This window comes from Budorcas taxicolor, chromosome 4 (genome assembly GCF_023091745.1).
Source record: "Budorcas taxicolor isolate Tak-1 chromosome 4, Takin1.1, whole genome shotgun sequence".
Lineage (NCBI taxonomy): Eukaryota > Metazoa > Chordata > Mammalia > Artiodactyla > Bovidae > Budorcas > Budorcas taxicolor.
In genome coordinates this window covers 96,876,421-96,888,897 of record NC_068913.1, presented here as the reverse complement: position 1 = coordinate 96,888,897, position 12,477 = coordinate 96,876,421, and the positions used below count along the sequence as shown (strand labels likewise).

The following is a 12,477-nucleotide window of genomic DNA, read 5'->3' as shown; positions in this document are numbered from 1 at the left end:
CTTTTATTGATAGATCACTATAATATTGTCATGGTTTCTGCCATACATCAGCATGAATCAGCCACAGGTATACACGTGTCCCCTCCATCCTGAACCCCCTCCTATCTCCCTCACCACCCTGCCCCTCCAGGCTGTCACAGAGCACGGGCTGTGGGTGCCTAGCAGGTGGATCCTTTACCACTGAGGTGATAACCATAATAAATACCAGTCAGCTGGAAGAAGTGCGAGGATATTTTTAAAGTCTTAAATACTAACAATATTTACAACTCAAAAAATTTACATTGGACCCAAGATCTTTCTTTTAAACAATGCTTTCACATAAATACTCCCATGAAAGTTCTAAAAAAATAAAGAGATAAATAATACAAAAATCATATTTTAGGAAAGGAAAATAACTATAACTATATACTATGAAGCAAGGCAAAGGCTATCAGAGTTTTGCCAAGAGAACACAAGGTCATAACAAACATCCTCTGCCAACAACACAAGAGATGTCTCTACACACGGACATCACCAGATGGTCAATACCAAAATCATTGATCATATTCTTCACAACCAAAGATGGAAAAGCTTTATACATTCAGCAAAGACAAGACCTGAAGCTGACGGTGACTCAGATCATGCTCATTACTGCAAAATTCAGGCTTACACTGAAGAAAGACCATTTGGGTATGACCTAAATCAAACCCCTTATGATTACACAGTGGAAGTGATGAATAGATTCGTGGGATTGAAGCTGTAGACAGAGTGCCTGAAGATCTATGGACAGAGGTTCATAACACCAGAGGTGGTGACCAAAACCCCCCAAAACAAAATGCAAGAAGAAAAAATGGTTGTCTGAGGCAGCCTTACAAATAACTGAAAAAAGAAGAGAAGCGAAATGCAAAGGAGAAAAAGAAAGATATACTTAACAGAATGCAGAGTTTCAGAGAACAGCAAGAATAGATAAGACAGCCTCCTTAAGTGAACAAGGCAAAGAAACAGAGGAAAACAATAGAATGGGGAAGACTAGAGATCTCTTCAAGAAAACTGGAGATACCAAGGGAACAGTTCATGCAAAGATGGGCACAACAAAGGACAGAAATGGTGTGGACGTAACAGAAGCAGAACAGATTAAGAGGAGGTGGCAAGAATACACAGAACTATACAAAAAAAGGTCTTCGTGAACCAGATAACCACAATGCTATGGTCACTCATCTAGAGGCAGACATGCAGGAGTGCGAAGTCAAGTGGGTCTTAGGAGACATTACTATGAAAAAACTAGTGGAGGTGATGGAATTCCAGCTGAGCTATTTCAAATCCTAAAAGATGATGCTGTTAAAGTGCTGCATTCAATACATCAGCAAATTTCGTAAAGTCAGCAGGGGCCACGGGACTGGAAAAGGTCAGTTTTCATTCCAATCCCAAAGAAAGGCAATGCCATGGAATGTTCAAACTACCATACAACTGCATTCATTTCACATGCTAGCAAGGTAATGCTCAAAACCCTTCAAGCTAGGCTTCAATAGTACCTAAACTGAGAACTCCAGATGTACAAGCTGGATTTAGGAAAGGCCGAGGAACCAGAGATCAAGTTGTCAATGTTGGCTGGATCATGGAGAGTGCTAAGTAATTCTAGAAAAACATCTACTTCTGCTTCTCTGACTATGTTAAAGTCTTTGATTGTGTGGATCACAACAAGCTGTGGAAAATTCTTGAAGAGAAGGGAGTACCGGACCACCTAACTTGTCTCCTGAAAAACCTGTATGCAGGTCAAGAAGCAACAGTTAGAACTGGACATGGAACAATGGACTGGTTTCAAATTGGGAAAAGTATATCAAGACTGTATATTGTCATTCTGCTTACATGCCGAGTACATCATGTGAAATGCCAGGCTAGATGAATCATAAGCTGGAATCAAGACTGCCAGGAGAAATATCAATAACCTCAGATATGCAGATGATACGACCCTAACGGCAGACAGTGAAGAGGAAGTAAAGAACCTCTTGATGAGGGGGAAAGAGTAGAATGAAAAGGTTGGCTCAAAACTCAACATTCAAAAAAGGAAGATGACAGCATCCAGTCCCACAGAAGGGAGAAAAGTGGAAGCAGTGACAGATTTTATTTTCTTGGGCTCCAAAATCACCGCAGACAGTGACTGCAGCCATGAAATTAAAAGATGCTTGCTCCTTGGAAGAAAAGCTATGACAAACCTAGACAGCATATTAAAAAGCAGAGACATTACTTTGACAACAAAGATCCATAGTCAAAGCTACGGTTTTTCCAGCAGTCATGTATGGATATGAGAGTTGGACCATAAAGAAGACTGAGCACTGAAGAATTGATGCTTTCAAATCGTGGTGCTGAAGACGACTCTGAGCGTCCCTTGGACAGCAAGGAGACAAACCAGTCAGTCTTAAAGGAAACCAACCCTGAATTTTCTTCATTGGAAGGACTGTTGCTGAAGCTGAAGCTCCAATACCCTGGCCACCTGATGCAAAGTGCCAACTCACTGGGAAAGACCCTGATGCTGGCAAAGATGGAAGGTGGGAGGAGAAGAGTGTGGCAGAGGATGAGATGGTTGGATGGCATCAACAACACAATGGACATCAGTTTGAGCAAACTCTGGGAGAAAGTGTGCTCCTTATGGGGCATGGGGTTGCAATGAGTAGGACACAACTTAGCTACTGAACAACGACGACAAAGATTAAAATCTCAATTTCTGGACCTCAGAAACAAATAAGTCTCAAAAGAGTCAATAAGTATTTAAAACAGCTGCTAACAAATAATGTTATTTATAGTCCCTAAATTTTCCCACCAGATATTAGGAATAAGTAGTTGCGGTATCTAAGGGCAAAATGATGGAAAACATTGAGCAAAAATATCTGAGACCCAAGTGTTAGGATACTACATTAACATAACCATGAAGAATTCAGAAGCCTACAAAATGTAAGTCTATTCCATAAGGACCAAACACAAAAAGATTTCTGGTTTTGGTTATGACAGAATAGCCCACTGCAGACCAACATTAACTTTTATAACCAGAAAAGCTGTATAAAATAAAAACAAAGTTCTTAAGGTATCAGAGACTTTCTGAGGTAGTTAGGATTTGAAATAACAAAGAACTTGTTAAAAGAAGCCCCAGATTCTGTGCGGCTTTCCCTCTCAGGGCATTCCAGCTATTTCTTTAAATGGCACAGAACAGGGACTGAGGGACTTCCTGGGTGGTTCAGTGGTTAAGACTTCATGCTCCGAATGCAGGGGACCTGGGTTCAATCCCTCATCAAGGAACTAAATCGCCCAGGCCACAACTAAAAATTCCATGTGCCACAACTAAGACCCAGTGCAGCCAAATAAACAATAAATTAATTTTTTTTTTTTTAAGATAAGGAGCTGAGAAGTCAAGAAAGGACAGCTACTAAAGGGCAGAAAAGTCAGCGGAGGTTTTGGCATCTTCAAGGAGGTAAAGGGACAAAACTTGGTAACTGGATCTTGCCAAGACGTGCCTGACTTGAGGGATTAAGATCCTATAGAAAAGGAAGGTATAAAAGAACAAACCTGACAATGTGTACTGATTTTCATCTTAAAGCATTTGTCGATTCCTAAAACGAAAAAAAGCAGAAAGCTAAAAAGCCAGCAGAAAACAACTGAAAGCAAGGAGCTCCTACTTTTAAGAGCCTCATGCTGTTGGGAAGGCAAAAGCAGAAGCAGCCCGAGAAACACCCAGTCTCTCAGCTATTCTGGAGGGCTACCAAAGTTGTACAAGCTAGATGTTTACAAAATCTGAACCCAGCCTCAAGTCAGCTCAATTCCAAACTGTTGAGGTGATCTGCCACTATTTTATCTGCCTGCCAGAAGATGAGTGAACCTTCTCTAGAGAAATGCTAGAACAGTATACGCAACTAACTATAATTTCTAATTGTATCTAAAATTCTAAATATAATGTCTGGTAGTCGATCAAAAGTTACTCCCCAAAATAATGGTAATAACCACCACCAAGATAAAAATGTGTGAATAAAGAAAACAGAAAGAGACCTAAAAGTGATCCAGACAGTGGAGTTTTCAGACAGACTCTTAACCAATTTGGCTGATGTCAAGAAAATAGACCACAATATGGAGATTTTCACCAGAGAATTAGAATCTATTTTTTTTAAAGAGGGAAAATCAAACGAAAAGTCTAGCACTAAAAAAAAATAGCTAAAATCGAGAATAAAATAAATGGGATCAAAAGCTGACAAGACATGCCAGAACAGAGGACTAGTGAACCTGGAACACAGGTAAGTAAAGCCTATCCAGAATGAGAAACAAGGAGAAGGAAAAAAGATTTAAAAAATGGAAAAAAGCATAAAGGATATATGGGACAAGACAAAAGGTATAGAATGGATTCAACCAAAGTCAGAGAAAGAAGAAGGAAAAAAAGGGGGTAGAAAGAATATTTGAAAAAATTAGTTTGGAAAATTTTTTCTGAACTAACGGGAGTCATACTATAAATTCAAGAGGTATCAGAAACCCCAAACAGAATAAATACAAATAAAACCATTCTTAGGTGCTAATAGCTACATTTCTAAAATTAAAATCTATTGGAGGGAATTCTCTGGTGTCTCAGTGGGAAAGAATCCTCCTGCCAATGCAGGGGACACGGATTCAATCCCTGGTCCGGGAAGATCCCACACGCCATGGAGCCGCTAAGCCCGTGTGCCACAACTACTGAGCCTGCGCTGTAGAGCGCAGGGGCCACAACCACTGCAGCCTGCTCGCCTTACAGCCGGTGCTCCGCAAGAAGAGAAGCCACTGAAGTGAGAAGCCTGTGCACTGCAACTAGAGCAAAGCCCAAACAACAACAAAAACCCAGCGCAGCCAAAACTAAATAAATAAAATCTCTCGTAATTCCAAAGATGAGTAACTGAATAACTGAAATATAGCAGTCAGATCACCAGCAACAGCTGAAATGTATCTTATCAACATGTAGAACATCCCGGGATCAGCCTTAAAAAAAAAGTTAATGCAAATAACAGGGCTATTTGCCTATCTGCCAAAAAAAGAAAGAAAAAGTAAACATAATACTAAACCTCCTAGTATTTGATCAAGATAAGAAGTATTGCTACAAAGAAGGAAACTGACAATGCTCAGAGAACATCTTAATAAAAATCACAAAGATCCAATCCTAGGAGTCAGCTCCACAGATTCAATCTCCAGTTCATGATGCATCTCAAACTTTTCCTATATCCTGGTATCTTTATTTTCCTAAAGTTCTAAGATCACCAGAATGAAAATCAGTCTTAGAACAATCAGTGAATAGTAAGGTTCCCAAGTCAGGGAACCCAACTAATTTTAATTTTAGTTTAGGGAAAGGGAAAAAGCAGTAGGAAAGAAAGAAAGAGCATGACAGTCCCCAGTCTCCAGGGGAGTCCAAATAACTCCAAACTAGGGATTCACAACTCCTGGATTTCAGACGCCTACAGGATTGTAACAAATTCTCAAATTTATATGCACAGTAATCAGTCTATATTCCAAACAAATAATAAATCTCACAAATCTATTCTACTTTTCAAATGTATATGATTAATAAACTAAAAATCCATTTAAAAGCTAAAATAAAGGAAGATAAGAGAGAAGAAAAAAGAAATGACAAGGAGCAATGTCACCTTTGAATTATGTAACCACTCTCTAGACATCTCTAAGGACCTATCTGACCAAAACCACATTCTTAACCCCAGATTACTAAGGGTAATACCAAAGTAAAGCCAGGGTATATAGAAACAGAGTTTCCTATACAAACAGCAGAAAAATAATCTGATATCTTTAATCCAACAATTCAGTATCTCAGAACTCTTCATAAATGAATTCAAGATTTGTTTCTATAAGGCAAAATGCCTTATTACTCCTGATGGCCAAAGAACAATAAAAGCAAAACAAACTCAAGGAGCCTAAACATTCCAAAATAGGGGGTCAATGAAATAAAATGCCATAAAATCATTACAACAAATGATAATGCAAAAGAATATTTAAGAACATGAGGAAATATTTATCACATATTAAGAAGGAAAAAGAATACAGAACAGCAACAGAGGGTAACAATATCAAACTGGAAAACAGATACAGACATAATGGAATATCTGGAATATCTCAGGGTGATTAGCTATCTCTGGGTGGTGGGATTGAGAATAATTTAAATTTTGTTTCTATCAGTCTATTTTGCAAATATTCCTCCCATAACTCAGGGTGGGTGTTTTCGGCAATTAGAAAAACATATTCATTTTTAAATGTAAAATTTTAAAATAGCCGAAACAGGTTCATCTCTCTTCTAAAATGCAAATCAGTGTTTTTTATTATTTATTAATTTAATTTATTTTTCTTGGCTGCGCTGAGTCTTTGTTGCTGCGTGAGCTTTTCCCTAGGTGAGGTGAGCAGGGACAGTGCTCTAGGTGTGGCTTCTCACTGCGGTGGCTTCCCCTGTTGTAGAGCACAGGCTCTAGCGTGTGCGGGCTTCAGTAGTTGCGGCACATGGGCTCAGCAGTTGCAGCATGCGGGCTCGACAGTTGTGACTCCCAGGATCTAGAGCACAGGCTCAATACTTGTGGCACACAGGCTTAGTTGCTCCCCAGCACGTGTGGTAACGAATCAGATCCTGGGAATCAAACTCATGTCTGATTCGTTACCACAGAGCCACTCGGGAAGCCCTGAGATAGGTTCATCTTTTATCCTACATACAGTTTTAAATAATGTTTGATTTTAATACAAAAGACTAACAGATAAAAAAAGGTTAACATTTCAAAATGTATCCAATTTTACTACCTAATGAAGTCTTTCACTATATGTAAACAAGAGAAGGATCATCCCATATTAATAAAATTACTTAACATGTACCCATACTTTCAAAGGTCCTCCCAATTTTTATATTAATACATTAAAACTTAAATGTCAAGGTAATATAGTATATCTAAATATCTTTCCCTCTCTCCATTCTAACCTTATAGCACTTTTTAATCTGTATTCCCAATTAGGAACATATTACAGCCATGTAAAACACTGAAGCAGCTTTGATGACAGAAGTCAGGAAGTCCAAGATCAGTCATATCTCCTACCCTTTCAACTCTTAGAAGTGGACAATTTTTCTTATCTCTCTGAACCCCAGTTTCCCTAGCTATAAAAGAGAATGATAATATTTATCATAGAGGTTTTCTGAAGACGAAACCAAGGAAACATGCCAAGTCCTAAACATGGTGCCTGATCGTTAGGAGGTACTCAGGGGGGTGATTACTAGAGGTACACACAAGAGTTTTTAAATCTGAGAACTTGCCAAGCCTCCTGAAAACTCTGACCTTGGGCAAGTTACTTGACCTATATGGACCTCGGTTTCCTCGTATGCAAAATAGATACAATACCTATCCACCAGGTTTGCAGTTAAGGATCTGGTAAAATTATATACAAAAATCATCTTGCACACAGTAGGTGCTCCATAAATTGTACTATCACTATTAGCAAGAACAATACACATCTGAGTATAGAGATCAGCAGTTTATAAAATATTTTTACATATTAGAGTGCATCTAAGAATTAACCATCATTTAAAGATACATTTCTCTTAATTCCCAGAGTAGTTGTAAACTTCAGAAAAAGGTAAAACACAAGCAAACTTTTTAAGCAAACTGAAAAGTCAAAGGATACTTCATTAGTTTCAAAATAAAACTGTTATCTATAATGCAATCTGCTTTAACATTCTTGAAGTCCAAATAAAACTAAAAGGGTTAGAAGAAAAATGTCCCTTACTGCCTTTGAAATAAAAAGTTTAAGTCTTTAGAAAAAAAATCTAAGATCTGAATTTTTCTTTTTTATGACTTCACAATATCTTTCAGAACTAAAATGTAAGTGCCTTTAATACAGTAACCCTTTCAAATCTTCTCCACCTTTGTGCAAAAGCAGAACAGCTCCAAAGTTTAGACCAAGCCTGACTGCCTGAGTTCAAATCCTGATTCTGTATTGGAGTTAAAACTTGACCAGAGGCAAACTGTAATGTCTCCATGTCAGCTGAAAATGAAGATTTCTCACATAACTGCTGTGAGGATGAAATGAGTTAATACACTTACGTATTCATAAGAGAGCCTAGCAAATGGAAGGCACATTATGTTCCCCATTGTTGTTACTGCCTTATTATTACCCCTCAAGATGCCTTGATCAGTGACTTATAATCAATAAATATTTGCTACTCTGTAGACAATTTCATTGCTCAACGCTCAATCATGTCTGACTTTTTGCAACCCCATGGACTATAGTCCACCAGGCTCCTCTGTCCATGGAATTCTCCTGGCAAGAATACTAGAGCGGGTAGCCATGCCCTTTTCCAGAGGATTATTCTCTGTTGGCTCAGATGGTAAAGAATCCACTTGCAATGCAAGAGAACTGGGTTGGACCCCTGGGTCAGGAAGATCCCCTGCAGAAGGGAACGGTTACCAACTCCAGTATTCTTGCCTGGAGAATTCCATGGACAGAGGAGCCCAGCAGGCTATAGTCCATGTGGTTGAAAAGAGTCAGACAGAACTGAGTGAACATTTTCACTTTTTTTCAGACAATTTCAACAAAAGGCTTTACTTAAAATTAGACTTTAACATGACTCTCACTGCCAGTAAAGGTACAGCAATTGCTGTTTATAGACTTTAGGACCAAAGTAAGTAAAGTCAATCCCTTCCTTAAGCTTCCTAGCATACAGAGCTACAACTTAGCCTTACTTGCCAATAGAAGTTCAGAGCCATCCTTATTTGCAATTAGAAGTTCAGGTATGGCATACACCAATCCAGCAGACATGAAACTCTCAAACCCAAGATCCATAATACTCAACTCCTTCAAAGAAAAAGTTCAGATTACTCCCCTAATATAATAGTTTAGTGCTTTAAAATAAAAACTATACTGCATAAGTCAACAGAATATCATAAAGACTAAAAACACAATAAATGAAATTGTCTGAAAGTCAAATATGCACTAAATACTAGTTTACCAATTTATCTGAGAAAACAGCGATCGATTTCTCCTATTACAAATGGCTGTGTTAACTCCAAATTTAGTATGCTGTCCACTTCAAATCTGGTGCCAGGACAATGAGACAAAGCCAAAGTTGCCATCCCACTAAATCATTGCCTGCTTGAAACGTACACTTCCCTTTTAATTACTAACTCAGATAAGACTTATGATACCCAAGTCTCACCCCATGAACAGAAATTTAAGGAGTGAAATCCTAGAAGCAGTCTAACTTGAAACCAGGAAAATGTTCCCAGAGTTATTAGATCAAACAATGCCAAACCATTTCCCAACTCTATGTGATCCTAACTTGGGTACAGAAAAATGATGATTACCTTCAGACTCAACAATTTGGTAAGCCCTGAAAATCAGAAGTCAAGTACCGAGGGACGCATTTCAACTCCAGCTGAGGGCTGGAATGTTTGCCTGGTTCACTCTCACATTAAAAGCTGGATGTCGTTATCAATCAGGGACACAGTCACACAGCAGCCACCAACAGGACACACAGGCCACATCAGGCCACTTGGCATCCTTCACTGAGCCACATCCTACTAAAGGCCTGACTGCCAACCCTTGACCTGGAGAACAGGACAACGGGCTGGCAGTCAAGAGAGTTCGATTCTTGCAGTTATAGATCTATTTTTAGATTTTTTACTGATTTGACTAGAGAAATCACATTTGAGAAAGAGTAAAGAACTTTTGAAATATAGGTGGCAAACTTCTGAGCCATGCTTCACATTATCTAGTCACTTTATTTGTTCAGTAACATAAAAACATATGACTTGTAACTTGTTTTGCTCATAAAATCATTTCTGGACTTGTAAAATAATGGTCCAGGGGGACAACCAGCACTTTTCTTCAGGGTCTGCACAGATCTTAAAACTTCACTAAGCTCGTTTCTCTATCAGTATGTACTGATAAAACTGGAGTTCGATTTGCTCCTTCTCTCCAAGATGAGCTAAAGCTAAGTAAATACTGAACCAAAGTACTGTCAGCATTTCAGAAGCAATCTGCTACAGAAGAACATACGGTTTTCCTGCTATTCCTTTTAACACCTAAGTTGGGGGATTCAGACCGAGCGAGTGTTGGAAGTCAGATTCATTAAAGTCAGACTTTTTTGTCTGTATTTGAGCTTCTGGGCTGGGAAACTGGTCTGTGTCTACATAAATCTAAGCTCTGAGCCATCATATAATGGAACTCTTCTGTTCAGAACAACCAGCCGGAAAAGGTACCCTCTGCAAATCCTACAATGTATGCCCACTTGCAAAGACTTCACAACTTTTCGGCCGCCTGTGACTTCTACCACTCCTCTGGAGCTAATCGCTTTTAATGACCACCACCCCCCTCCCCCAGGAAGAATCACTCTTCTCAGCCTTACACTTTGTCCCGGCAGCAACCGACTGAACCTTCTCCCCCGTCTCCGGAGCCCTCGGCGCCCTTAGACATCTTCACCAGTTTGTCCGCGGTCCCGACCCTGAGAGCCCCGACTCCTGCCTCACGTCCCTGAGCTGCCCGCCCTCAAGCCCTTCTCAACTCCCAAACACGGCCGCAGCATCACCTGGCTCCCCGCTGATCTACGCGCCCCGGCGCCGCCACACACCTCGCCCCTTTCACCCCGACCTTGCTCTCCGAATCCTAACCCCTCCCCGAGGCGGGGGCGGGCAAGGGCTCTTGGCAGCTGCACTGAGACTCCAGAGGCCGCGCGTCCCCCTCACCAGGCCCCGCCTGGGCCTCTCGGCGCGGCTGCCCTCCACGGCCCTCCTGCCCGAGCCGTGCTTACGCCGAACAGTAGGGCAGCACGAGCCCAGGACTCGGCACTTACTCGGGAAGGTAGGTGGAGGAGAAGGAGCTCCACTTGTGTAGCGCGTAGGGCAGAAGCCGGCACTCCGGCGCCGCAGCAACAGCCCCGCCAGCCGCCATCTTGTCAGCACCGAAGCGGCCGCCACCGACCGCCCGCCTAGCCGAGAGGAGGGAGGGGGCGTGGCCTGCACTTAAAGGCGCCGCGGCCCGCCTGGGCGCTCAGCTCTCCGGGTCTCGCGTGGTGAGCGCTGAGTGAAGCAGTGAGACGCTCGAGGGTTGGCTATTCACTCCGGGGGTCTCCGCCGCTGAACCCTCCTGAATGACTGACTGGCGGGAACTGGCACTGGAGGGTGCGCACCTGAGGGGCTCTCCAGTGGGGCTTGCAAAGGAATGGCTTAAATGACTTTTCTTGAAAGCTAAGGTAAGGGAAAGGCCAAAAATATTGTGAAAAGAAATAAATTGTAGTTATGGGCCAGGATGGGAAAATGAGAAGAACTTGGAGAAGGGACCGCCAGTGAGACTGGAAACCACGGCTCACTGCAGTTTCTAAATTCTTTAAGGAAACGCATTGAAGGAAACGAGTGGCACAGCTAACGGCCCTTCCTTCTGGAGTTGTCCTGGTTTTAAATGTCTTGTCGCCAGTTCCATACAGTCACATGGAGGCAGGAAGAGGAAAGTCTCGGGTGTCCCCTCACCCTGCTCAGTTTTCAGTGTGTGAGGCCCTTCGTGGTAAGCATCTGTTGGGAGCCCGCTCAGACCCGTCTTGCGCAATCCGTTTGCCCGGTAATGACATTCACCCAGAGACCAGAAAAACCCTGAAGGAATCTGGAAGCTGGGCGTCGTCATTCTTCCAGCTGGTAAGTCTGCCTACATTAAGCTGACAGATACTTATTTAGCCCCCAAATTCTGAAAGAGCAAGAGACAGTTTCAGGAAGATGACCACAGAGGGACTACCCATATGCTCGGAATTCCATATGGTCATCGTGTGTGGGCTTAGTCGCTCAGTCGTATCCGACTCTTTGCGATCCCATGGACTGTAGCCCGCCAGCTTCTCTGTCCATGGGATTCTCCAGGCAAGAATACTGGGGTGGGTTGCCATCCCCTCCTCCAGGGGAATCTTCCCAGCCCAGGAATCAAACCCAGGTCTCCCACATTGCGGGCAGATTCTTTAGCATCTGAGCCACCAGGCAAGCCCATGGGCATCACACCAGCTTCTTACCAAAAGAGGAACACTTGACTTGAAATATCTAGCAGCTTTAGGTCATGTTCCCATCAAATACCTGTTGGTTAGCGTTGGGCATATCTATTCCTTGTCTTAGCCACTTCAATACCAAGAACTCTTCTCTCCTTGTCTAAGAGGTTCTACTCCTGCTGAACAGCATCTTTGTCTCCACCTGACCTGACTGATGGAAAAACTCAAGCAAAGCTGTATTCTTTTCCCATTATAATCCTTAATCTGCCCAAAGTGATTAAGTACCCTAGTGGGTTGCCATTTCCTTTTCCAATCTGCCCAGACTTCCTTTCCTGACTTCCAGCTTCCACAGGGGAGAACTTGGTAGTGGCCTCCACTAGCATCTCAGATGGAGAATGCCAAATAGAAAGGCAACAGTATGTTAACCTTTAAAAAAATCTTACATGTTCTGAGTGTTGCAGCATGTTAGAAAAGTATTTGGTTCTTGACGTAAT

At 41.7% G+C, this 12,477-nt stretch overlaps 1 protein-coding gene across 1 annotated transcript in view; it reads right to left on the bottom strand.

The window, feature by feature from the left end:
* The window catches only part of MKLN1 (muskelin 1), a 202,018-nt gene extending 191,107 nt beyond the window's left edge, over positions 1-10,911 (bottom strand). Inside the window, exon 1 of the mRNA XM_052638533.1 lies at positions 10,814-10,911. Coding sequence (XP_052494493.1) covers positions 10,814-10,911 — 98 coding nt within the window. The remainder of the gene's footprint in view (positions 1-10,813) is intronic.
* Positions 10,912-12,477: the final 1,566 nt, after the last annotated feature.